Raw genomic sequence first — 26418 nt, 5'->3', positions numbered from 1 at the left:
CCCTGCCCTATGCCCTCACCTTCTCCATCTGCTTGGGTTTCTTTCTCTTTGGTTTAAATGTTGGTGTGACCACACCTATCAGCACACATGGAAAGGCTTTGCATTTCGTTTTTGTTTTTTTTTTTAATTTCATTGACTCGGGGATGGAAAGATGGTCTGCTTTAGCAGTGGCCCGCATGGAGCACTTTGGGGGTGGCCAAGAGAATCAGTGTGTGGCTTAAAAGAAATCAGGCAAGACAGAAAGGAAGTTGGGTGGCAGTGTGGGGAGGAGCTCGCCCGCCCTCCCTGTCTTGGTGAGGGCAGGGTCAGCAGCCTGGCTGACTGGGGCAGGTTGGCCAGCGCCGGCTTCACTCACTTGGGAAGGAGATGAAAGGAACAGGCCTGCAGGAAGGGGGCTGGTTTTGCTGTGAGCCCCTTTGATCTCTTCTGTCCAGTGGGCCTGCTCTCTTCCCCTTCAAGGGCTGACTGACTGGAGAGGAAGACCAGGCCCATGGCAGTAAAAGCAGGCCCTCATCATAGCAGCAGCCATCCTCAAATGGGCCTGGGGACAGCCCTTCCATCTACCTATTTTACAGACGTGGAGACTGAGGTCTGGAGAGCTGGCCTGAGCTTTTGTCCGGGGCAGGCAGGCAGGCAGGCAGGGGCCTCAGGCTCTGACCCAGGTTTCCTCGTGTTCACCCTGCTCTTGCCTAAATCTGACCAGGGCCCCACCCTTCTGCCATGGGGTTCCCACTGCGCTTAAATACTGGTGCCAGATGCCAACTCTGTAAGCATGCTCTTGTTTGAGCCTCCCCATGCCTGGCTGAGGGGTAGGCATGCTTTCAAAGGGAAGAATTGGAACACAGAGAGCTTAAGACCCTCATCCAAGGTCACGCAGTCACCAAGTGCCAGAGGCCAGGTGTCTGACCCAAGCACTTTCTATATCTCGCCCTTTGACTCCTGCCTCCCAGTGCCCCAGACCATGGGGCTTTCTGCCCAGCTCACACTGCAGGTGTTGGAGAGGGGGGCTCCCCCGGACTCCCCCTCCCCTCCAGCTCTCAGTCCGGGTGCAGAGCCTCACCTGCCTCACTCTTTCCCTCTCTCCCCCACCGCCCCCCGCCCTCCCCTGGGACCCGGCAGCAGCAGCAGCAGCAGCAGCAGCAGCAGCAGATGCCCCGCAGCAGCCAGGAGGAGAAAGATGAGAAGGAGAAGGAGAAGGAGGCGGAGAAGGAGGAGGAGAAGCCCGATGTGGAGAATGACAAGGAGGAGCTGATCAAGTAAGGCCAGCCCGGCCGCCCTGCCAGGGGCCTGGCCACGACCCCCAGGTGGCGGGAGGGCGGGCGGGCAGGCAGGCAGGCAGGGGGGCCGTGGTCGGTACTCAGCTTGCAGGCCGCCCGCCCTCCGTAAAGGTGTGTGAGCATTTGCAGTCTATCTACAGCAGATCGCCTGCTGAGAAAGGAAGCGCTTTCTGCTTTGCCAGTCCCCTGGCAGCACGGTCCCCCCCCCCCCCAACGCCCCCCTTCCGGAAGCTTGCTCCTCTCTCTTCCCTCCACCCGCCCGCCCTTTCTCTTGAAGCCTCTGGAGACCTTAGAGACTGATGGCTCATTTGAGCTCTACTCCTGAGCTAATAAATCCAGGCAATGACTTTGGAACTCTGCCTGGCCCCCCCACCTCCCCATCTCCTCCCCTTTCCTCGGCTGAGTCTCCTGAGATGCTGAGAGCGGGAGGGGGGTGGATCTGAGAGGACGAGGTACACGCAGGCGGCAGCCCTCACCTTTAGAATTATCGCTGTCAGTGTGAGTTCTTGCAGATCAAGGCACAGCCTCGCCTCGGGGCCCCTGACGCCTCCCGTGCCTGCCAGGGGCGGAGCACCGCCAGCTGGAGATTCACTCCGAGCAAGGGGTGAGGGGGGGGCGGGCACAGCTTAGCGCCAGGTACCTGGAGCGGGCTCAGGAATGTGGCTTCTGAGAACATCTGGCTTCGTTACCCCCTGTCTCCCAGACGCTCCTGCGAGGGCCTCAGGAAGATGAATGGAAGGCGGTGGTGATAAATCTGAGCCGCCCTGCAGTAAACTCCCCTGAGTCGGCTTCTGAGAAAAGTCCCAGCCCCAGCTATTGAGGTCACATGCTCCCCACACACCTGACTCAGCCCGTATCAGGCCGGCGGAATACTCTCCTCTAGCGTTTTCTGCAAGACCCAGTGGCCCATGATAACACAGAAGGCAAAGTTAGCATTGTTTGTAGGGGGACATCTCTTTGGGCAGTAAAGTGGCCTGAAGGGTGTACCAGCCTGCACCCCTATGCATTTAATCCAGTAATCTTGCAAACGGATAGCAGAGAGCATCTCTAGTTGATGTATAAAATGGGCTTGCAGGGCTTCCCTGGTGGCTCAGTGGTAAAGAATCCGCCTGCCAGTGCAGGAGACACAGGTTTGATCCCTGGTCCAGGAAGATCCCACATGTCTTGGAGTAACTAAGCCCGTGCGCTTCAGCTACTGAACCTATGAGCCTAGAGCCCAGGAGCCACAACTCTTGAAAGCCCATGTGCACCAGAGCCCATGCTCTGCAACTATAGAAGCCACTGCGATGAGAAGCCTCAGCACCACAACTAGAGAGTAGCCCCCACTCTCCACAACTAGAAAAAAGCCCTTGGAGAAATGAAGACCTACCCTGGTCAAATAAATAACATTTTTTTAAAAAATGGGTTTGCAGATAGCCACCATACCCACTATGGATGAATAAAATAAGCCAATCAGTTACCTAGCAGCCCACATCCCTGTTAGGAGAATAAAGTAGATGACAGCTACCAGCTCTCACCTCCCTTGTGATAAATAAGATGGCATTGCAGACCTCTACCAGCCTCAGTCCCTCAGTCTGGTGGATAAAGGAGCCTTGCAGATTGCTACCATGTCACCCTGAGCTTTCCCCCTTTTTTCCACTCCCTGACTAGTAGAAAATCGCTGGCAGCCAGCGCTCATCTTGCTAAAGAAAAGCGGGTCTCTTGAAACTGCTGTTTAGGTTCCTGGCCCAGCTGAAACCATCCCTGTCTCCCCTCTCTGGCCTTTAGGGAGAAGACGGACGACACCTCTGGGGAAGACAACGATGAGAAGGAGGCAGTGACCTCCAAAGGCCGAAAAACCGCCAACAGCCAGGGGAGACGCAAAGGCCGCATCACCCGCTCAATGGCCAACGAGGCCAACAGCGAGGAGGCCGTCACGCCGCAGCAGAGCGCTGAGCTGGGTGAGTCTTGGGCTGGGGAAGGGGCGCTGAGGCCCAGTGGGCTCAGAATCCCAACATTCACTGCAGATTTGCTGTTTGACCTGCGGTGAGTTCCTTGACCTCTCTGTGCCCTGGTGGCTTCATCAGCACCCGGGTTGTGAGTAATGCCTGTAACTGTGGGCTTGAGCGTTTCAGCGACTTTGTATGTAGGAAGAGCCTAGAACAGCGCCTGGGGCAGGTTCGCTGGCTGTCAGCTGTGATCCTCTCAGAGCTGGAGAATTCACCTGCAAATCCAGAGCACCAATTTGGTTTTGTTTTTCAATCAGAAGATCTGCCCTCGGGTCTTCCCAAGGCTTTCACTGCCAGGGGCCAGGGTTCAGTTCCTGGTCAGGGAACTAGGATCCCACAAGCCACACAGCATGGCCAAAAAACCCACCCCTTTTCAAGAGTGCCCGAGTGCTGCTGTCCCTGCCAGCCCTGGGAGGCATCTGGGTTTGTACCGTCACTTCTGTGGGCCTCAGTTTCTCCTGCTCAACGGGTGCCCACCCACAGGTGCTCTGAACCTGAGGTGGGGGAAAAAGAATTGCTTAGCAGTTCCCAAGTTTGGCCACAGGGGGGCAGCCGGCGCGTGCTTGTCTGAACCATTTTGGCTGGAGCCTGCCCTCTCCTGTCTGTGGGGACCCGGACCTGAGGCCTGAGTGCTCAGGCTGAGGCCCCAACCGCCTGGATGTCTTCCCAGGGTGGGAGTTGATGGAAGGGATGGTTTCTGTCTCACAGATGCCCTCCTTGTCCACACCCGAGGTTTGTGCCAGGCTCCTCGCCCTTTTCCTGCGAGAGATCATTTGTACCCGTTTCATAGATGGGCTGTTTGAGTCTGAGAGAAGGGACATTGCCTGCGTAAAGTCATGGAGTCAGTTGGGATTCAAACCCAGCCCACTGGCCACAAATCCCATTTGACTCCTGTAAGCTCTTGCCGGCTGCCCTTTGGTGCTGGTGTGTGGGGAGGCTCAGGGCAGGAGGGTTCTTTTCAGAAGGGTGTTGGTGCACCTGACTTCTAGGGTCATTCTTCTGGACCTCAAGCTGATGTTGGGGCTGGGTGGTGGAAAACACAAGCCTGGTCCCTCTGATGGGCTCCCCATCCTGGGCTCCGGCTTCCAGAGCCTCCCTCTGGGGGTCCTGTAGGCAGGGGGAGGGGAAGTTGGCCGTGGCAGCAGGGAGCCGGGGAAGCTGCCCGAACTTTCCCCGGAGGGTCGGCGGACTTTACCAAGCGCATACTCTGTGCCTGGCGCTGTTCCAGGCACTAGGTCCATGAAGCTGACGTCCCTCATGCTCACCCCTCTCATGATGTCTTAAGCAACTTTCAGGGAAGGACCAGGGCTCACGTGTGGGGGATCTCGGAGGAGAGGCTCAGAAACAGCCATAGCAAACCCTTGGCCAGCTCCCTGAAGGCAGCTGCCTTACTTCTCGGCAACACGAACCACCTCCTCTGTGTGTTATACAGGTCGGAGCAGAGTCTAATAATCACCCTGTAGAACAAAGTCCCCCAGCAGGGGACAGGGGGCCATGTCTGGGGACATTTTGGATTGTCCCAGCTGGAGTGGGGGCTCCTAGCCCCTGCTGGGTAGAAGCCAGAGCTGCTGCTCCAGCCCCTGAAACACCTGGGGTGGCCCTCACCACAGAGACTCATCCGGCCCCGGTGAGTCCACGCTCAGATGAGGTCCTTGCCCATCTGAAGCTCGTGTCCCTCCTCGTCTCCCCACCCTCACGCAGTCACCAAGCTCTGCCAGGTGTATGCAGAGGCCCTGGACTGCCTCAGCTTCCCCATCTGTGAAATGGGGTGATTGCACACACACACACCCCCATCCCAGCAGGTGCCCCAAGCTGCCAGAGGCAGAGAAACTGCCCCTCTGCGGACTGCTGCCAACACACCCGTTGTCTTCCTTTTCAGCTTCCATGGAGATGAATGAGAGTTCTCGCTGGACGGAAGAAGAGATGGAGACAGCCAAGAAAGGTGAGTGGTTTCTGGCCGCTCTTATCACCCTCGATGTGTGTGCAGGCCCTACAGCTCATGTGGTTGGGAGGAGGTTGAGACATGCCCTTACTGGGGCTGTGGTGTGGTCTGCAGGGGCCAGGCTTTGCTTCCGGGTGTTCTCAGACTGGCCTTGTCTCCTCAGAGCCTCAGTTTTGTCCTCCAGAAAATGGGTCCGTGTGACCATGTTGTGGGGGACCGCGTCCGTGGCCTCTGGGGCCAGCACATCATGGCCTTGTAGACAGAGGGGTGACAGCGCTCCTGGGCGCCTTGAGGGGAGGGGCAGAGCCTGCTCGTATCTACCACTGCGGGGTCACGGTGTCAGCCCGTCAGCTGTGCCGTCTCCCTGGGCTGCGATGCCGACCCCACATTCTCCGTGGAAGCCATCCGCGTGTCCCCATTGTTCGTTAGAGCCTGAATGGCTGGGCCTTTGCCTCCCCCGCTTAGTGGACTGTCTCTGCGCCTCAGTTTCCCCATCCGTAAGATGGGAGGGGTGTCCAGATGGGCCCAGAGAAGCCAGAGGTAACAGGCACTGTCGGGGCTGTGTCGGTGTCAGTTCCCCGGCCCCCATCTCTGGGAGATGTTCGGGGGCCGTCAGACTAATGCTGCGCCAACGGGAAGGCTGAGGCTGGCAGGGTCGGAGATGGGCACATCTGAGCCATATTCGCAGGCTCACTCTCGTTCATCTTGACCCAAGCCCTGAGCGGTGGTCTTGTTTCTGGCTGTTTTGTGGATGTGGAAGGAAGGAGCAGAGGCCAGGGATGGCCGGGATCCTGGGCTGGTGATCTGGGCCCCCCGCTCCCTCCCGCCCCCCAGCTCTTGTCCCCGAGGTCCTTCTGAGGCCCCACTGCTCACGGGCTGCATCTTTGTGCCCAGAGCGCCAGGTCGTGACTCAGGGAGGGAACAAACGGTCTTCCTCATGAGGGACCCAGGTGCACAGGGGCGGTCGTGTGCAAGGACAGCTGGGCCTGGAGGCTGAGATCTTAGACTGCGGGCTGAGGGCCCTGCCTCCACCCTCCGCCCCAGGTAGGGGTGCCGAGGGGCCGGGGTGTCTGGTCCTGGTGTTTCAGAAGCTGATCAGATAGAGACTCAGATGGAGAGAACAAGCATATGGACACCAAGGCGGGGAGGGGAGAGGGTGGTGGAATGAATTGGAAGATTGGGATTGATATATATACACCATTGATACTATGTATAAAATAGATGACTAATGAGAACCTATTGTATAGCTCAGGCTCTACTCTGTGCTCTGTGAAGACTTAGATGGGAAGGAAATCCAAAAAAGAGGGGATGTGTGTATAGGCACAGCTGCTACACAGCGGAGTGTAACCCAGATTGCTTCTCCAGTGGTTCAGTGGGAAAGAATTTGCCTGCATTTAAGGAGACCGGGTTCAGTCCCTGGGTTGGGATGATCCCCTGGAGGGCATGGCAATGCATTCCAGTATTCTTGCCCGGGAAATCCCGTGACCAAGGAGCCTGGTGGGCTACAGTGCATAGGGTTCCAAAGAGTCGAACACGACTGGAGCGATTCAACACGGGTGCCCAGAAACATTGTCAAGCAACCGTGTGGCGGTGTGGTTTGTCGCTCAGTCACGTCCGACTCTTTGCGACCCCATGGACTGTAGCCTGCCAGGCTCCTTGGTCCATGGGATTTCCCAGGCAAGGATACTTGAGTGGGTTGCCACGCCCTCCCTTCAGGGGCGCTTCCCGACCCAGGGATACAACCTGGGTCTCCTGCATTGCAGGTGGATTCTTGACCAACTGAGCCACCAAGGAAACTCCTATAAGGAACTTTTAGTCCAGTAAAAATTAAAAGAAAGCAAAGAGAAACTGACCAGGAACAGCCCCAGACCTGGTCAGGCCCTCCACCTGGGTCCCAACCCCTCCCCTCAGGGGCTCCTGTCCAAGGTACCCTGCCCCTTGGAGGCTCCAGACCTCCCTCCTCCAAACTCCCAGCCGTCAGGTGAGATGGAGCAGGAGCAAGGGCCCAGCTGGCCCTCAGCATCATGGATAACAGGAGGAGCAGTCACGCTTCCTGTCATGGGGGAGGTCCTGCCTTCAGCATCTCAGTGGGGCACTCATGGGGGGCCTGTGGGCATGGTCTCTAGCTGCCAGGGCACGGAGGTGCTGTCAGCCCCCCTAGGCGGCTGTGTCATCCTTTGCTTCTGTGTTTATTTTGTCGTTTCTGGTATGGATTTCACCGTGGGGTGAAACAGAGACTTTATTTGAAAAATGAGTGATTTTTCTCCCCCACCTTTAATTTTGGTGAAATACACATAACATCAGATCTACCATTTTCACCATCTTAACGTGTACGATTCAGTGGCATGAAGTACATTCCCAGTATGGTGCGACCATTACTCTAGAACTTTTTATCACCCCACACGGAAACCCGGTACCCATTAGCAGCCACTCCCCATCCCTCCAAACCCTGACAACCTTCAGCATGCACCAGTCTGCTTTCTATCACTGTGGATTTGCCTGTTTGGGACTTTTGCATGAATTGAGTCATACAGTGAATTCCCTTTTGTATCTGGGTTCTTCCTCTCAGCATCATGCTGTCCATCCCTGTCCTAGCCTGTGTCAGCACTTCATCCCTTTTTATGACTGAGTCGTAGTCCTCTGTATGGACATACCACATTCTGTTTATCCATCTGTCCGTTAGTTGATGGATGCTTGGGTTGTTTCCACCTATGAGCTCTTGTGCCTAGTGTTGCTGTGAACATTTGTGTAGAATTGCATGGTTTTTTAAAACCACACATCAGACCCTGAGATCTCAGCCATTGGCAGTAATATCGCCCCAGGGGACCCCACCACCACCACCAGGGCCGTGAGGGGCTCCACGTGCACATCCCAGGGCCGCCAGCCTGAGCTGCATCTTCTGTCATCATGGCAACCCCATCCCTGTCTCCCTCCCTGTTGCCCGGGAACGGGGAGTTGGCTGCGTGGCCCTCTCTCTCCCTTTGGGAAGGGCAGACCCAGGGGCTGGGAGGACGACTGGGGATGACTCATCGGCTGAGCCAGGAGTGCGCCCCACTGTCTCAAGGTTGGGTCCTCAGGGACGGCAGTGATCTCATCCTGAGTCCCAGCCCACAGAGACGGTGGTGTGTGAGTCCCCCCGGGGGACGGTGCATGCCGAGGCCCTGCTCAGTGACATTTCTGATAATGTGACGAGCACCAGTGCGCTCGTCCGCCGTGAATTACAGCAATCTGCACAATTACCGCTCAGGGTGGCTGCTAAAGGCAGCGTGTTTCAGGCAGCAGGAGGGGGTCGGGGCAGGGAGGCAGGTGCTGGCAGCCCCCAGGACTCCTCTCCACAGTGAGCAGGGATGTGGGGTGGGGGGGGCAGTTCCAAGGCCCCCAGCCCTCAGAAACCCAGGAAAGTACCGCAAACCCAGCTGTGCCCGAGGCAGACGGCACCCACCCATCCTCCCACCCATCACTCACATCAACCCAGTGCTTTACCCCGTGCTGGGCAAGGGTACCAGAAATGAGCCAGCTCTGGTCCCTCCCTCAGGGAGCCCAGGGAGTGAGCATCCAGGTGTCCCCGAGGTCTTGGGACCACTGAGCCTGCCCTGAGCATCCTGGGGGACTTCCAATAGCCAGGCCTTGTAGGATAATCTGCAGATGGTCCATCATCCCCAGAGAGACACTGGACCTCAGCCTCGGGATCTCTTAGCTCTGTGATATCAGGCAAACCAGTCCACCTCTCCCTGCCTTGGTTTCCTCATCTGTACAATGGAAACTTGAGGTTCACCCACTGTATTAGTTTCCTGGGGCTGCCATAACAAAGCACAAACTTAGGTGGCTTAAGAACAACAGAGACATGTTCTCTCGCAGTTCTGGAGGCCGTGAGTCCGAAGTCAAGGTGTCGGCAGGGCTGGGCTCCCTCCTTAGGGCCCTGGGGGAGGATCCTGCCTCTCCTCTTCCAGCCTCTGCTGTTGCTGGCAGTCGTTGGCGTTCCTCGGCTTGTAGACATTCCAATCCCTGCCTCCATCTTCCATGGCTGCCTTCCCTCTGCGTGTCTGTGTCCAGATTTTCCTCTTCTTATAAGGACCCACCCTAATCCAGCATGACCTCATCTGAACTTGATCGCATCTATAAAGACTTTTTCCAAATAAGGTCACATTCGCAGGTTACAGGTGGGTGGACGTGAAATTGACGAGAGGCGGGGGGACACTAATCCAGTACGATGACTTTTTAAAAAAAATTTATTTATTTTATTTTTGGCTGTACTGGGTCTTCACTTGCTGCGTGGGCTTTTCTCTAGTTGCGGCAAGCAGGGGCCACTCTCTAGCTGTGGTGCCCAGGCTTCTCGTTGTGGCGGCTTCTCTTGTTGTGGAACACAGGGTCTAAGTGTGCAGGCTTCAGTAGTTTCGGCACGAGGGCTCAGCGGTTGCAGTTCTTGGGCTTAGCTGCTCCGCAACCACGTGAGATTTTCTGCTATCAGGGATCAAACCCATGTCTCCTGCACTGGCAGATTCTTTACTACTGAGCCACCAGGGAAGCCCCTTTGTGGGGATTTGGTAAAAGAAAACAGAAGCGCTTAGGAGGGTGGTGACTTAGACACACTGGGTTCCCTGTCAACCATTTGGAATGATAACCAGCCCCTCAGCCTTGTGACCCTGGCCTGGCCCATCCCTGTCTTGGCCTCGTTTTCCCTTGTCCTCCAAAATGAGACAGGGATCATCACTGAAAGGCATTAGAAGGGTGACGTGAGCCTTATTTGTGCAGTGCTTGGTATACAGGAGGTTCTCAGAAGTGGCAGGCCTGCAGTTCAGCACACAGACTCTGCGTTTGAGTCCTGGCTCTGTCCCTTGTGGGTGACGCGGAACAGTAGCTGCACCTCTGGGGGCCTCAGCCCCTTCCCTGCACAGCTGGGAAGGGGATTGGTGGTGTAAGATGACATTTGGAGGTGGTTTCATGGCACTGGGAAAGGGCCCTGGGGCTGACACCCAAAGCACAGAATAATAAGTAATACTATTAAGTATTTGTCAGTACTTCTGTGTAGCAGGTACTGCTAAAGGCGATCTGTGTGTTAAGTCACTTCATCCCCACCAACGTTATGAGGCAGATGCTATTTCTTGTTTCTTTACCCAAAATGATGAAACTGAGACCCAGAGAAGTTAAGTGACCTGCCCAAGGTCACAGAGCTGTTAATTGGTAGAGCTGGAATTCAAACCCAGGCACCCTAGTTACAGAATGGGGCTGGTGTGAGGTTTGAATAAATGAGACCATGGGCCGGGCTACTATTAATCTGATGATGAAGTGGGGGGAGCGCCTCCCAGTAAAGGAAAAGCATGTGCAAAAGCCCTGGGGCAAGGGCAGTGAAGTCAAGTAACAGGCTGTTAAAACCCAGCAAGCAGGACTTTCCTGATGGTCCAGTGGTTAAGACTCCACCTTCCAGTGCAAGGAGTGCAGGTTCAATCCCTGGTCAGGGAACTAAGATCCCACCTGCTGCAGGGTGTGGCCAAAAGTTAAATAAAACAAAACAACAACAACCAAAAAAACCCAGAGAGCAAGGGAAAGAGAGGCAAGGGATGGAGAGGCCGTTGGGAGGGCTACCCCCATCCCACCCCTGCTGGCCCGACCAGCTGTGGGCAAGAGTTCGGTGGTCGCTCTAGAGCAGGGGAAGGCCATAATGTGGGGAGGCGTGGCCCAGGGACAAGAGAGCTGCAGGGTTCCAGGTAGCTGGTGAGCACCTGCCCTTTGTACATGGAGTAGGGCTGCCTGCCCTGGGGCTTACACCAAGTGGGGACCGAGCAAGTGCAGGGCAGCCCTGGGGAGCTGGCCGCCTGCCCCAGGGCCCAGTGCCATGCTAGGCAGGCACTGGGCTGGGATGTGAAGCTCTGGTTCCCCTGGGAAAGGTCAGCCTGGCCTGGCTTGCAGTCTTGACCCAACTAAGCGGGAGGCCCCGGGCTCGGCTGGCACCCCCTCCTGGTCCCCAGCCCCCTTCTCTGGTGGACAGGGCACCAGCTGTGGAGGGGGGTGGGGAAGCCCCTGGGCACACCATTCCCAAGACCAGAAATAGGCACTGGCCCAGCTCCACACTGCCATCCCCTCCCTGGCCTCAAGTGGCCCGCCTGGTGAGGAGGGTGAGGGCAGGGTGCATGGACCCAGGGGAGGGCCCTGCAGAGACCAGGCCCTGGTGGCCCCAAGCAAAGCCCTTCAGCCCGGGTGGAGCCCAGGTGGGTCCCAGAGCTCTTCCCCCAGTAACTCCAGGCCCGCTCTACCCGCAGGACTCGCCTCCTTTCATGGGGGGTGAGGGAGAAACCACTAATTGCTTTGCACCTCCAAAGTGCTTGCTCTGCACACTGGCTGGTTTAATTAGTTTTTACGGATGAAGAGTCGAGGGCTTGGGGAGGGGAGGTGTGAGTCTCCAGCCTGGAAGCTCGGGCCTCCGCTTCCACATGTCTGTCATCAAAGCCTCCCGACCACGGGAGAGCAACGGCGGGTGTGCTTGGCCTGGACAGCCATGCACATGCCCACTGGGGCTTACGATGGGCAGCGTGACACCATGGTCAGTGCACAGGGCTGGCAGCTGATGGAGGCACCCGGGTTCAGGATGCTGGGTCACTTCTGAGCACATGAATCAATGAGGGTCCAGCAGGAGACAGGACCAGCATGCCAAGTGGGGACTGAGGACAGTTGATGGACAGGGTCGGGGGCGGGTGTGATCTCGAAGATCATTAGAAGAGCCTGCAGCATCCCGGGGCTGGCATTGGTGGGGAGCTGTCACCACCTCCAGCTGGAGCTGAACTTCATCTTGGGTGCACTATCCCCCAAACCTGGATTCTTCTGGTGTTCAGAAGGAGGAGAGAGTTGGGGTTTCTGCCTGAACTTGGGGAACCCAGCCAGATACCAGGGTAAGCTCCAGACCCTTCTCATGTTGCTTGTCAGCACCCTTGAAAGTAAAGTCAAGCATCTCCCAGCCCAGTCGAACTTCTAGGAGCAAAATCCAGACGTGGGCATTCAAGTTGATGCTTCCTCAGAGAAAGAGACCCGAGGCAGGTTACACAGTAATGACAATGCCTGTTAGCATGTGGTCGGTGATCACTGGTCCTGAATTTTGCATGAATGATCTTACTTAATCCTCCAAGGGACCCTCAAGGCAGCTTCTCCAATATTTGAGGACACACGTGTGTGCATACACTCACACATGCACACAGACACACCTTCTGCTTTGCAGATGGGAAAACTGAGGCCCAAGGGGCTGAATGATGAGCTGGGGCTTGTACAACAAATAACCTGGAGTTGCTTGGCCCCAGAATTTACCACTTGGCTGTGCTCTATTGGAAAACCTGACATTGAACGCATAATTTCCCAAAATGGTAGGATGCCAGGTTACACACAGGTGTTATTTTTTTCATCTTAATGTCTTTGATCATGTGTTGGGAGATCACATTGTCCCTAAGATTTGCAGATATAATAGCTGAAGCTGAGGCTGAGGCTAATGTAGGCACTGAGTCTTTATTTTGAAAAGAGTAGAAAGGTAAGTCCAAGTTCAGGTGTGAGGTTGTCTGGCCGAATCCCCTCAGGGACTGGCAGGAGGTGTGTTGGAGGCTCAGATACACAGTAGGTTCCCAGCAAGGTCGCCAACCCTGCGCTGAGTCCAAGTCAAATCTGCCCAGGGCTTGGAGTTTCTGAAATAAGGAAGTGGCATGACTCAGGACTAAATCGGCTGGTTTTTCTTTCTTTCTTTTTTTTCCCCCTGCTCCTTTGATAGTGTTTTAGGCCGAAAATCTTGTTTTGCAAACCAGGGTTTCTCTTGGAAAGCGGCGGTAGGTGGGAGGGCTATGGACATGTCCGTCTTGCAAGTGGCCGGTGCTGCTTCACGGAGGGAATAGAAAACCTCAGGCTGGATGGGCTGCCTGGGATGGTGGGAAGCGAGTGTTTCCTGCGGGGGATGCTAGTTTCCAGGGGGGGCGCAGCTGTGAAATTCCCGGGACGCAGATGGATGGCAGTGTGGTACTGCCCGCAGGTGCTGGAAAGATCCCTCCACCCCCAGGTTATCAGAACTTGCCCATGGTGGGGTTGGGGGGTGTAGTTGGTGCAGGTTTGCAGACCCCAGAGATGAGAGCTGCCTGCAGTGGGGACCCTGAGAGGGTAGCACCTTGGGGAGGGATATGACAGGGACAAGGTCTCTCTGGGGGTCAGTGTACTTGAGTTGATGGGGGCTTAGACACTGTTCCCATGATAACACTTCATCTCAGGCCCCCAGACAGTGTATGAGAAGCTCCCTCCTGAGGGTAGCCAGAGCGGCCAGGCCAAGCCCCCACACAGGGAAGCCCCCCTCACCATCACCTCTCCGGCTTCCCCCTGCTCCTTCACCTCCTTCTGTGCCCGGTGACTCAGACGTCCTGGCTTGACTTCCTGTCTTGGTCAATTTCACTTCCTAGTTCCTGCCTCCCCAACGCTTCAGAACGAAACTCCTTCCTTAGAAATTAGAAGTGAGGTCGGGGAATCCAAACCACAGGGGATGTTGGCAGAATCTGCCGTCTGGGGCACCGGCGCAGAGTGCGTGAGGGCGGGCCCCTGGTGTGAGAGGGGGGCACTCCCTCCCTTCTCTTCTGGGGAGGGTTCAGGAGCCCCCATGGGGATAAAGGCACAGCCCGCTCCTCTCTTTGAAGCTGGGGGCCCCAGCGAGGTAGCAGAGGTACCTGGGGGACGCCCAGTGAGCCCCCAAACCCACACGCCTAGGGTATCTGGAGCTTTCTTCATTTGCCGGATGCCTCCTGCACACCTAGCAGTTGTGGGTGCAGAGACACTGCCCTCAGTGAGCAGTGGAGCCAAGGAGCTAATTTCAGGGAGCAGCGATAAGTGCTCTGGAGATACCAAAACCCCATGACGGCAGGGTGGCCGGGAGGACAGCTTTGGAAAGAGTGGTCACAGCAGACTTCTCTGAGGAGCTGTCTCTTAAAGCTGAGAAGTGAAGGAAGGCAGAAGGAGATCTGTGAAAAAGCCATGCAGGCAGCAGGGACAGTGAGTACAGATGTCCTGGGGCACACCTAGGGGCTGGGCAGGAAAGGTCCCCGTGGGTGGCTGGAGCAAGGGAAGAGGTAGGAATCGGGTTGGACGACGGGTGTGGGATGAGTCTGCCGGGCCTCACGCACCACGCCAAGGCCTTTGGGTGTTATTCCAAGAGCATTGGGTCATCCCTGGCAAATCTGAAGCAGAGGAGTGACCCGATTGGATTGGCATCCTTAGAAGCCCCCTTGGGCCTCCCTTGCAGAGAAAGGATCCTGGGACTCGAGTGGGACGTCCGGCTCCCCAACACGGTTGTCTCTGTTGCCCTCCCTGGGGGTGTGCCCCAGGACCCAGGGCGAGGTCTGGGGGCAAGGCAGTGGGACAGGGGTGGGCCGTTGTTCCTTGGGTTTTGTGGGCAGGATGGAAAGGCTTGAGGGCAGAAGAGATGAGCAGGTCAACGACCTGGGAGTTGGAGAAATCGGTCGTGACCTGGATCTCGCTCCAAAGTTCAACTCAGTTAACTTTCAACTCCCTGGGAGCTGCCTGGGGAATCTGTAGCAGGTGTTTTTTATGGGGCACAGGCTGACCTGGGTGTCTCAGAGAGGGAAGAAAAAGGTAGCCCTGGCCCCAAGACCCTCGGGGAGCAGAGAGCCCTCTAAGGACACCAGACCCTCCCCCCCTCCCATCCTCAGGGGTTGGAGGTCTCATTTGCACTTGGAAGAATCCCCTCAGATTCTAAGTTTCCTCCTAGAAGGCGAACCTAGCCCTGCCCACCCACTGCCCGCTTCCAGCCCATCCAGACTTCTAAAGTCCCCCACGACGGGCCTGGCCGCCCTGACAGCAGTCAGGCGGGAAGGGGGGCAGACCACAGGTGGAACCAGCGCACAGGGGAATGACGGCGGAAGAAGCTGTTTGCTCCCCGGCTGCCTGCGGGGTGGAGAAGCTCTGTTTTTCTGAACCCTCATCTGTTCTTACCGCTGCTGACGCCGCCACCGCCGCGGATGGGGAGAGAGGGAGGGGGAGGCCAGTGCCAAGTTGGCCCGCCCCCTTCTGAACCTGGGCTTCTGCCACGCTCCCCCGCCCGCCCGCTCCCGGGAGCCTCCGTCTGGAGGTCACATTCAGCCCTGACGCGTCTCGCTGGGTCAGGCAGCAGGAAGATCGGCCGAGTCCTTGCGCGCCGCGGCGAGGCTGCGGGACAGGCGGTGGGGGTGGGGTCTTTGGTTTCTGCCCGGTGGGCGCGTCAGGGGTCCGGGGGCTGAGCGCCCACGCTGGGCACGTCGGTGCCCGGAGGAGGCGCGGACGCGGTGCTCCCTGGTGACGCCTGGCACGGGGCACCTCTCGCACACAGCCGACAACTTGCCGCCGCCCTCCCCCATCAGGCGAAGGGCACCTCGCAGGCCCGCAGCTGCGGGGGGTGGGGGAGACGGCTCAAGGGGTGGCAGCGCTGCCGGAGGAGCCCTGGGCCACCACGGGCGGGCGGGCCGGCGCGCGCAGCACGGAGCTGCTTCCCCGCCCTCCCCGGAGCCAGCCTCCGCCTGCCGCCCTCCACCGCCCGGCCCCTCCCACCTCCCTCCTCCCTCCTCCTTCCTCCCTCCCCCCTCCCTCCTCCCTCGCGCCGCCGTTGGACGAGAAGGATGTGAGGCTGAGCTGAGCCGCCAGCAGACGCCAGCCAGAAGCCTTGCGGAGCCGGCACCACGGCCGCCCAGCCTCCCGCCTCCCAGCCCGCTGCTCCCAGCTCCGATCCCTGGAGCATCCTCCAAGCCGTATGTTTCCGGAAAACTTGGCCGAGGGGGAGACGCAGATGAGAGGATGTGAGTGAGTGGCTCCGGGGAGGGGACTGGGGGCGGGGGGGGGGGTGCTTTTGGGCCACGGTGACAGGGACCCCAGGGGTGACAAGGACCTCAGGCTGGGGCGGGGGGGAGGGCTCGGGGTTTCTCTACCGTGGGGTCCCACCTCACTTTCTTCTAGGGCCCCTTCCCAGCCTCTCTGGCTGTCGGGTGGGGGCTCCCTGGGAAGGAGGTCTGTGTTGAGGCGGATCCGGGAGGGGTCCTGGACAGCTGTGCTCAGAGGTGCTCTCTCCAGGTCGAGAGGTGGGGGTCTTTCTGCTGCATCGGGTTCAGGTTGTCCCTGAGGCATGGTGAGGTCTACAGGGCATCTCCCTGTGCCCAGCACCCTTGGTCTGGGTTCTCAGAACCAGAAGACAGCCCATACCCGTCCACCCCCACCCCAGGTGTCCTGGCCCTTAATATTAGGACACTCACCCCAGCTCTCTGCACAGCATTTAAAAGAAACTGAGGCCCAGAGAGCAGAGGGAATGGTGCGGACCACACACAGCAAGTCTGGGCAGGGCTTCAGGATGGCTCAGTCCAGCGGTCCTTCCCAAGCAGCTTTCAGGCAGGGCTGGGCGACCCCCCCCCCCCCAGCCCCCCAAGCCCCTGCTGCTGCCACGAGTGGAGTTAATTAGAACCTCAGCCTCTCAGCCAACTCCACACCATATCCTTATTTATGTGTCCAGTTTGTAAATGTCAACCTCCCTGGGGTTCAGCCTCCCCCTGGGTCCTTGTCCACCGCCCCTCCCTACCCCCCACATACTTACCCCCCCCCCCCCAGCAGGCCCAGATGGGAGACCCGCCCTCTCCCTCCCGGGGTTCCGGCCCAACGTGTTTGCCTGGGCTCCCTTGGCCCCGGTTGGGGAAATATAAATAAACGTGTCCCCGTCGTCCTCCGCCAGGTTCTCTGGAAGTGGCAGCTGCTGCTGGCGCAGGCGGCGGGAAAGGTCAGGGGGCTGGGTTACACTTGATCCCACGCCCCGGCTCCCCCCCCAACCCCCCCAACCCCCCGCCCCGTGCCTGTCCTTGAGAGAACCCTGAGCAGCGGCCGTAGAGCCACGTGGCCTGGTGGCCTCCGCAGGGGAGCAGGTGGCCTGTCAGTCCAGCACCCCCACCCCCACCCCTCTGGGCCTACAGGCAGGAGAGAGGACAGCCCCGGTCTCCACGTCTACTTGGCCCTGTGGCCCACCCCAGGAGCTTGTAAGTTGCTCTGATCTCTGGAGCATCAGTTTCCCTCCCGTCCAGGGGATGTGAAAACGGCCGTGGCCTCGACAGCAAGGATAAGAGGGAACCAAGTCTTTGAAGGGCTTTGCAAACTCCAGGTTGCTCGGCCATGTGACACGGTGGTTTGTCGATGTTGTTTTTGATGCTGTTTTATATCTGTGTGAGCCTTGTATGTAGCAACCTGCCGGCACATGTTTGGATGAATGGGTAGATGGAGAGATGGATGGATAGATGAATGAATGAAAGACAGAAAATATCGACAGGCAGAATATCAGCCCCTCAGACTCCCATCCCTACAAAATATAGCCTTCCTGGCTTGCAGCTTGATTTGATTCAAGGAAAACGACCTCAAACTTCGTTATGGGAAATCTTTCAGTAGTCGTTAGGAGTCTAGCTCTGGGGCTCAGAGGCCGCTCTGTTCCCAGCAACGTGACTCAGGCTTCGTTCCTGCTGCCCTCTGGGGGCCCAGTCCTGCCCCGCAGCCCCTGGAGGCTGGAACCTCCCCTCAGCCCCTCCTGCAGCCGTCAGGAGTGGGGGCAGGCCCTACCTGCTCGGGCTGACCTGAGCGCCCAAGGCATGCTGCTCACCAGGAGATGTGAGACATAAAGACGTAGAGACACCGGCGGATGTGAGGCGAGCCCGTGTACTGGGAGCACGGCGGGCAGATGGGCTGAGACTCAGGGCTGGCTTGCTGGAGGGGGGGACTGCATTTCTGCTGAGCCTGGTGTTTACGGTGTTGAAAATGGAATAGGGGCTGGAGGCGCAGCTCTGGCCCAAGTCTGTGGGCATGGAGGGAGCTTTCTCTGCCCTAGGTGAGTCTGGGGTGGTGCCTACCAATTCCTAGGGGTGTCTCCCCACATCAGGAGTCTGCGAAGCTGTGTGAGAAGCTCATGGAGATGAGGGTGACTGTGATTTGTGGGGGCAACTCCACCCCAGATCCCGAACCAGCCTGGTGGGGCCCGAGTCCAGGGTGGGCCTTTAGGTGTCCCGGGGGAGCTTGGGGTTGCCCCGGTTAACCTGGGCGCGGAGGCTCCTGGCCCAATTCACCCCCACCCGGACTCCACCCTCCCACCCCTGCTCACACGTTCCTTCCTTTCCCTGGCCCGGTGCGGCCGGAAAACAGCCCGGTCTCCCGAGGCCTCCTCGTCTGCAGCTGCGAGCGAGTGTCAGTGCCGGGTCACGACCGGCAGGGGAGGAGGAGAGGTGGGGCCCCGGGCGGGGTCTGTGCCCCTGACCTCAGCCCTCAGCCCCCAGAACCCCTTGATGGTGACCTCAGCAGGGGTGCACCCTGGCTGTTCCTACCTGCCCTTCCAGTTCCTGGAGCCCAGACCTCTCCCAGGGAGCCCAGCCCCCTCCTTCTTGTGCCCTCCCCCCCCCAGCCCAATCCCCATCTGTATCTCTTTCCAGAAACCCTGGACCGGTACAGTGAGCCTAAGGCCCGGGATCAGGGCTGTTTTCTGCCCGGGGCTCTGTCTGCTCTTCTTGCCACGGACACAGGCCCTCTCTGCCCTTCCAGCCCCCTGACGCCCCTCACATGCCTCCCTCCTCCCACAGGCCTCCTGGAACACGGCCGGAACTGGTCGGCCATCGCCCGGATGGTGGGCTCCAAGACGGTGTCCCAGTGTAAGAACTTCTACTTCAACTACAAGAAGAGGCAGAACCTGGATGAGATTCTACAGCAGCACAAGCTGAAGATGGTGAGTCCCCCACCAACCTCCTCTCCCCTCCTTCCCCACTGGGGTCACACCGTGGGCCCGTGTGGGCACTACAGCCCTGGAGCCCTGGGCGGGGAGGGGTCTTAACACCCGGTCTGGCTCAGGATTCAGCCCCTCCCGGTTCTTGCTCAGCGGTCCCCCTGGAATGCTGCTGGGATTGATCCTGTGCCGTCAGCATCCCTCCTGGGTACTTCAGTGGGCAGGCCCACCCTCCCACCTCCCCGGCTCCACCACCACCCCCCGCCCCCTTCTCGCTAGCACTCCCCAGGCAGACCCCTCTGAGGGCCTTGAGCTCCGGGCAGGGAGGAAGGAAGGAGCGTGGTGGGTCAGGGCGGTGACTCACCAGAGACTTGGGGCTGTCAGCACATTGGAATGAAGACCCGGGGCAGATGAACCCTAAGTCAGCATCTCCCCCCACCCCTGTTTGAACTCACAGTCTCAGGGCCACCCCGGGGAGCAGCCGGCCCAGCCCTGTCCTCCTGGGGACTGGAGAAGCAGCTCAGACCTCTCCCTCCCCCAGGAACACAGAAGGGGCGGGCTCGCCTCACTGCTCCTATGAATGGTCTGCACGCTTCCTCCGCAGCTGTTACTGGGAAGCTGTTACAGGGCCATTTGTGGGCGGCATCTTTTCTTCTCTCTTTTTTTTTTCCCCTTTTCTTTTCCCTCTCTCTCTGCCTCCCTCTCTTCCTTCTCTTTCTCTCCCTCCTTCCATCCCCCTCCCTTCCCCTTTGGGGCACACTTGTGACATGTCAAGCACGGTCATCATTTCAGATCTGGGGAAACTGAGACTCAGCCAGGCTCATAAACAGCTGACTTGGGGGTGAACCCACAACTACATGACCTGAGGACTCATGCCTCTGGTCGGCAGGCTGCATAGTTCCTTGTAGATGTGAGGGCACAGGAGGGGGATGCACAGCTGTCCACCCCCCAGTTCTGCACGATCGGGCCACTTCTGCTGGGTTTGAAGTATGTGAAGCCTGTCTGGGGGGTGGGGGTTGAATTGCTCCTCATGCAGCCCACTGTGGTCCAGAGAGGGCAAGCACGCTGCTGGGGTCACACAGTGTGGCCGGCGGATCAGGAACCAGAATCTCCGTCTTTGAATGCTCCTGGAGTGCTGTGCCGAATTTGAGGACATCACTCCCCAGCCCCCTGGGCTTCCCAAGTGGTGCAATTGGTAAAAAACCTTCCTGCCAATGCAGGAGACATAAGAGACATGGGTTCGATCTTTGGGTCAGGAAGATCCCTTGGAGGAGGAAATGGCAGCCCACGCCAGTATTCTTGCCTGGAGAATCCCACGGACAGGGGAGCCTGGCTACAGTCCATGGGGTCGCAAAGAGTCTGACAGGACTGAACGACTTAGCCCACCCACTCCCCAGCCCCCTGAGTGTTCTTGGCTGGAGGAGGATTGCCATGGCCCTGTGGTCAGGGCTGAGGCCCACCTGCCGGCTTCATTGGGTCAGGCCTCTACCTGCGCCGCGTCCCCATTGTGTCGGGTCGGGCTCTGCCCCCTGCCCGTCCCCTGCTTGCTCTGAAGTTGGTTCCCGGTGCTCCTCTGTTCCTCCTCAAGCTACAGGCAGGGCTCGCTCTAACACAAGGAGCTCTGCTGGTCTTCTAAATGTTCCAGGACTCTGCTTTCTACAGGGAGGAAGGTGGTGAGGGCCGAGGCTGAGGGGCACCTGGTCTGGAGCACAACGCTTGCTAAGATCCCGTAGCACGAGGTGGCGGTGGTGGTTGGAGGTGGGTGGCAGGTCACCTGTACACACCGGGGACAGGGGCTGGCCCTGACATCCCCCAGGGACAGAAAGGTCTTCCTGCTCCCTCCCCTTCTCCTTCTGACCTGTCAGTCCTCCCTGCCTCTCCCCTCCCCCTCCCTTTCCCTGCTCAGCCCAGCCCAGTGCCCACACACCAGCGTGCTTTCCCCCGGCTATTGGGTTACAGGAGTCTCCTCTTACAGCCTGCTGGCCCACGGCCTCACTTTCCAGGTTTCCTTGGGACATGGCCCTGCTGCACCCCTGAAGACCCCAGAATTTGAGAGGGAGGGTTGGGGAACCAGAGATACTAGCTGGATAGGTGGTGTGGCTTGTCCTCTGGGAGAAAGTGGAATCAAGCCCTGGCTTCATGAATTGACACCTGTGACCTTGGGTAGCGGCTTCATCCCCACAAGCCTCAGTTTCCTCATCTGTAAAGTGGGAGAATGATAATGACAACCCTTACTCCTGGAACTCAGGCTGCCCTAATTACTAGTAGTGGTATCAGCATCATTTTTATTTTAAAGCCACTGACCCCCCCCTTTTCTTCACAGGGGTGTTTGAGGTGCTCTCTTGAATAATATGTGTAGGAACAACCATGGTAGGGACTTGCCCCAGACACCCAGGTTCAGATGCAGATTCTGATGCTTCTTAGCTATGCAACCTTGGGCGAGTGGTTTGTCTTCTCTGGGCCTTAGTTTTCCTACTTATGAAATGGGGATAATTCCCACCTCAAAGTGGGCTTCCCAGGTGGCGTAGTTGGTAAAGAATCCACCTGCTAATGCAGGAGACACAAGAGACATGGGTTTGATCCCTGGGTGGGGAATATCCCCTCGAAGAGACCAGTATTCTTGCCTTGAGAATCCCCATGGACAGAGGAGCCTGGCAGGCTGTAGTCCATGGGGTCACAAAGAGTCAGACACGACTGAGCACACACATGTCCCCCTCAAAGGGCTGCTGTGGGGACCATTTGCGTGAAATGGGTGTGGGGTGCTTAGAAGTGTTCCTGGTATGTTGTGAGCGTCCCTCACTGAGAGCCACGTGGCGGTGGCAGTGTTGGCGGTTTCAGTAGTGAATTGCCCGTGTCCGCCTGGTGCCTGGTAGCTGGGATGACTGGATAATGTAAGTGCACTCCTTCCCTGCTGACTGCAAAGGAGTGGACTTATATTGAAGGCCGCGGAGAAAGTGCACTGAGGGACGGGGTGTCGCATCTCTCTTGGTTGTTAATTGGGTACAGAGTATGTCCGCTCCTGGATTGCCTGAGGAATTGGTTCATTGATCGATTGGTTCATTCATTCATTCACTCATCCAAAGAGGCAGCCTAGCCAGATGGTATAGAGTGGGGCTCTGGGTTAAAGGGCGCACAGAGCTCTGCCACGTCCTGACTGGTGGTGCCCGTGGGTTTGCGGCCTCAGCACTCGGCCTCGCTTTGAAGGAGGTGAGAGCGGCCCCGCTCGTGGGGTTGCTGTGAGCTGCAGAGGCTCTCCTGCTTGTAAAGGGCCGGGTGCCGCCCTGACTGGTGTTGCTAAGTGTTGGACCGCAGCCCCGTTGCACGCTCGGCACGGCTTTCCTCAGTGCCTGCTATGTGCCAGGGAAGGAATGGCAGGTGCCATCCATACACACGTGGGTGGGGTTTCCTGCTGGGCTGAGGAACTGGGTCTTTCTTTAATGGACAGTGGGAGCCATCGAGGGTTTGTGAGCTGAGAGGCCACCCAGCGGGGGCTGGGCTTGAGGTAGATTGTGCGGGTCCCAGCAAAGCGCGGCCAAAGTTGATAGAGACGGTCATCCTCCTTGTTCCTGGACCCTGAACTTGCTGGTGGACGGGCGGCATCACTGGCAGGCTGAGGAGGAGGGGCGGGTGTGAGCAGCAGGGGGACCCTGAGCTCCATCTTGGGCCCCTCCCCAGACCCCTGAGGTCGTCACCGTTGACCCTATCCTCAGGTGAAGATGCTGAGATCAGATGGGAGAAGGGCCTGGTGAGGCCACAGGGAGGGTTTGAACTCACATCTGTAGGCGCCCCTGGCTTCCCTTTCTGGATCCCCTCCCTATGTTCCAGAACTCCCATGGAACTCAGCAGAGGTGGTCCTGGTGGGAAGCAGTGGCCCAGAAGGTGGGGGCCGGTAGGCCATGTTCTGAGGCCAGCAGACGGGTGAACCTGGCTGGTCACTTATGGATGAGAAAGGGCTGTTTGGGAGAGTGGGGTTGGCTCTCCTTCCCTGCTGACTGCAAAGGAGTGGACTTACGTTGAAGGCTGTGGATAGAGTGTACTGAGGGATTTGGGGACCCATCAACCCGGGTCCAGCCATCCTGACAGTTGGCCACCCAGGGTGCAGGGATGAGTTCCCCGTCACTGGAGAATGCAAGCAGGCCTCCCAAGATGCTGCCCCGCACCCTCCAGACCCCGGGAGGGAGACAGATCCTTACGATTCCTGAAGCAGGGGCCGCCACCTCTGGCTGCCGGCCAGGCCCCGTCTGGAGCTCAGGAAGACATGTCACCCTCCGCCAGCAGAGGAAGCAGTAGGGGAAGCAGGGGGTCAGGGGGTGTCCCCTCCTGACTTGCGCCAGACCTGGCCTGAGTGTGGCCGCTGACAACGTCAGCAGGAAGCAGGGTCGGGTGGGCAGGCGGAGCACGTCCCAGAGTTATGTAACATCTGGCACTGGTGACTTCTCCGAGGTTTTCCCTCCCTCTCCTAATGGCCAAAGGTTACCCTTTCCTCCCATCTGTGAATCCAGGCCCCGGGGCTCAGCTTCTGTGTCTCTCCGCGTCTGTCTGTCTCAACCCATCCCCCACCTCACTGTGTTTTCCTCTGTTGCCTCTTCCATCTGAAGCTGCACAGGCCTGAAGAGAGAGAGATGATCAGGCAGGGAAGTACTTGAACCTGACCTGCAATGAAGTCTGGGCTTCTTGACCCCACGAACTGTGTGATCTTGGGCGGGTGTTTTTGCCTCTCTGAGCCAGTGTCTTTGTCTGTCAGTTTCATGCATCTAAAGAAGTAATTACAGAGTGCCTATTCTGCACGAGGCTCTGTTCTAGGTGTGCTGGGAATTCAGCTGAGAACAAAGGTGCCAGCCCTCGACAAGTTAGTTCTAGCTGGAGAGACAAATTAATGTTAACACACTGATAATTTCTGATTGTGGTCTGAAGATGGTACAATGAGGGATAGTAGTAGAAAGTGATTGATGGGGAGTGAGATTACCTCATTTTGACAGAGTAATCAGGGAAGGCCTCTCTGGGGAGGTGATGTACGAGTGAAACCCTAATGGAGGCAGGCATTGTGGGTGTCTGGGAGAAGGATGTTCAGCCAGAAGAATGAGCAGTGCAAAGGTCCTGTGGCCAGGGCATTGTGAGCACATCTGCATAAGAAGGGCAGTGTTTGTAGAAGACCTGGAAGGTAAACCAGTTAGAGAGCTGAGTGGGGTCTAGATCTAAATCACACTGGACTGTATGGAGTGTGGAGGACTTGAGTTTTTATATTGTGGGTTCTCGGAATGGCTGGAGAGTTTAAAGCAGGGAGCAGAATTCTCTGACTTGCAGAGCAGATGTGCAGACCCAGGAAATTTGTAAGTAGAGAAGGCTTGGCACATAGTAGGTGCTTAATAAACATCAGCTGTAATCACTAACAGTCGTATCGCCGGCATCTCCTATTCCATACACAACTCTCAATTCTGGGGTTTGGGGCCACGTGTGGAAGGATTTGGTATGATTCCTGGGACACGAAGTCCACCAGCCTCTCAGACGTGCTGTTGGGGAGATTCGGTCTTGACGTCATACTCACCCTGCTTGGGACAACGTGGCCTGGGCTGCGGGTCCAAGGGACCTCAGTTTCCCCAGGAGATGCCTCCCCGCCTGGCCCACAGGAAGCCCCCATTCCCTATGAGGCTCCAAGTGTTCCCCCTGACCCAGCCCCCAGGCAGCTGATCGCTCACCCTCACCCAGCCCCAAACACTCGAGTGGGTCCCTGTCTGTTAAAAATAGATTGGGGAAGAAGCGGGAACCCTCAGCCGCACCCACAGAACCCACATGCCACACCACTTTCTCGTGTCCTCACGAGCTCCAGCCGGGGGACCCTCCCGGGAGAAGCTCGGGATTTGGTGCTGGACTGCGCCAGCCCCTGGAAGTGGGCAGATGGCGGCGGAGCTGGGCGCGCCCAGGGGCCCGGTGGACGCTCAGCAGGGTGGGGCTGCAGCCCTGGCCGAGCGCTGGTGACGGAAACCGTGACTAACGGGCAAACGGACTTTCCCTCTTCTTCCCTATACTCTGAGTGGCTGCACTCCAAGGAGCCCCGTTTGCTCAGGAAGGAGACAGGACAGGAAGTGATCCGACTCCTGGGCAGGGGCTGGGGCCTGGGGACCCCTGAGGCCTGCTCGCGGCCCCGCATGGTAAGGGGCCAGGCTGCGCAGGGCCTGCTGGCACCTGGAGGTGATGGGGCATTTGTCTGAGAGTGAGTTGGGCTGCATGGGGCTGGGGAACTGGCAGAGGGGAGGTGCACTAGGTGCCCTTTTCCCTGTAATAGCGTACCACAGACTGGTACGGGAACTTGCTATCTTGCAATCCTAGAGGCTAGAAGTCTGAAATCAAGATGTCGGCAGGGTCCTGCTTCTTCCAAAGGCTCCAGGGGAGGCCCCCCACCCTGCTCTCCCAGCTTCTGGGGCCGGCCCACAATCCCGGACATTCCTCGGCTGGTGGCTCGGGTGCCTCTGTGTCCAAGAGTCCCTCTTCTTCTAAGGACACTAGTCATGTTAGATTTAGGGTCCTCCCTCATAGCTCAGTTGGGCTTCCCTAATAGCTCAGTTGGTAAAGAATCTGGCTGCAATGCAGGAGACCTGGGTTTGATTCCTGGGTTGGGAAGATCCCCTGGAGAAGGAAATGGCTACCCACTCCAATATTCTGGCCTGGAGAATTCCATGAACTGTATAGTCCATGGGGTTGCAAAGAGTCGGATACAACTAAGCAGCCTTCTTTCTTCTTCTCACCTAATAAGACCTCGTCTCACCTAATTACCTCTGGAAAGAGCTCATTTCTAAGTTAAGGTCCCATTCTAGGGTTCAAAGTGGAAGTGAAGTCGCTCAGTCATGTCCGACTCTTTGCGACCCTGTGGACTGTAGCCCACCAGGCTCCTCCGTCTATGGGATTCTCCGGGGCAAGAATTCTGGAGTCAGTTGCCATTTCCTTCTCCAGGGGATCTTCCTGACCCAGGGATCGAACCCGGGTCTTCCGCATTGGAGGCAGACGCTTTAACCTCTGAGCCACCAGGGACCTTTATTCTGGGAGGAATCTAGTCAGCCCAGGGTAAGGGGCTTCACTGGGAGCTGTTGACATGTCTAGGAGCATTTCGGTTCCATCTTCTTCCTTGGGAACCCCAAGGGGTTCAGGCTGTGACCCCTCCAATCATACTGACTGTATTGGGGTGGGTCCCATCTTAGGGGCCAGTCCACCCCCCTGGGAGTCCCTGGTCACTTCGGATCCCCAGCACATGATGCCTCTACACGTGCCCTGACTCTGCCAACTGTGTGTTCAGGCTCCCGATTCAGTCACTCAGTAAGTCAATCAACAAACGCTTTCTGAACCTCTGCCTGGCTCAGCCTGGGGGTAAAGAGACATCCTCCTGGGGCACCTGGCACAGTGAGGTGCAAAGACAGGAGCCGTCAAGGAGGAGTTGTGCCCCGGCTGGGGGTGGGCCCTTGGCTCCCAGAGTGGGGAGCATGGCTT

The 26418-nt window shown here is 57.9% G+C and overlaps 1 protein-coding gene and 1 non-coding gene across 23 annotated transcripts in view; one reads left to right on the top strand and one right to left on the bottom strand.

The window, feature by feature from the left end:
- The window catches only part of NCOR2 (nuclear receptor corepressor 2), a 233181-nt gene that overhangs the window by 156603 nt on the left and 50160 nt on the right, over positions 1–26418 (top strand). For 20 of the 22 annotated variants that reach the window (XM_061142080.1, XM_061142085.1, XM_061142082.1 and 17 more), the window contains exons 15-18: positions 1117–1256; positions 3045–3217; positions 5145–5207; positions 18800–18942. In XM_061142080.1, coding sequence (XP_060998063.1) covers positions 1117–1256; positions 3045–3217; positions 5145–5207; positions 18800–18942 — 519 coding nt within the window. The remainder of the gene's footprint in view (positions 1–1116; positions 1257–3044; positions 3218–5144; positions 5208–18799; positions 18943–26418) is intronic. The other 2 variants (XM_061142091.1, XM_061142087.1) reach the window with 2 other exon arrangements.
- On the bottom strand, positions 25893–25965 carry TRNAW-CCA (transfer RNA tryptophan (anticodon CCA)). The gene has a single exon. It is a non-coding gene; the product is annotated as a tRNA-Trp (tRNA).

This window comes from Dama dama, chromosome 5 (genome assembly GCF_033118175.1).
Source record: "Dama dama isolate Ldn47 chromosome 5, ASM3311817v1, whole genome shotgun sequence".
In the NCBI taxonomy this organism is placed as follows: domain Eukaryota; kingdom Metazoa; phylum Chordata; class Mammalia; order Artiodactyla; family Cervidae; genus Dama; species Dama dama.
The sequence above is the reverse complement of the archived record's forward strand: the minus strand, read 5'-3'. Positions and strand labels throughout refer to the sequence as shown.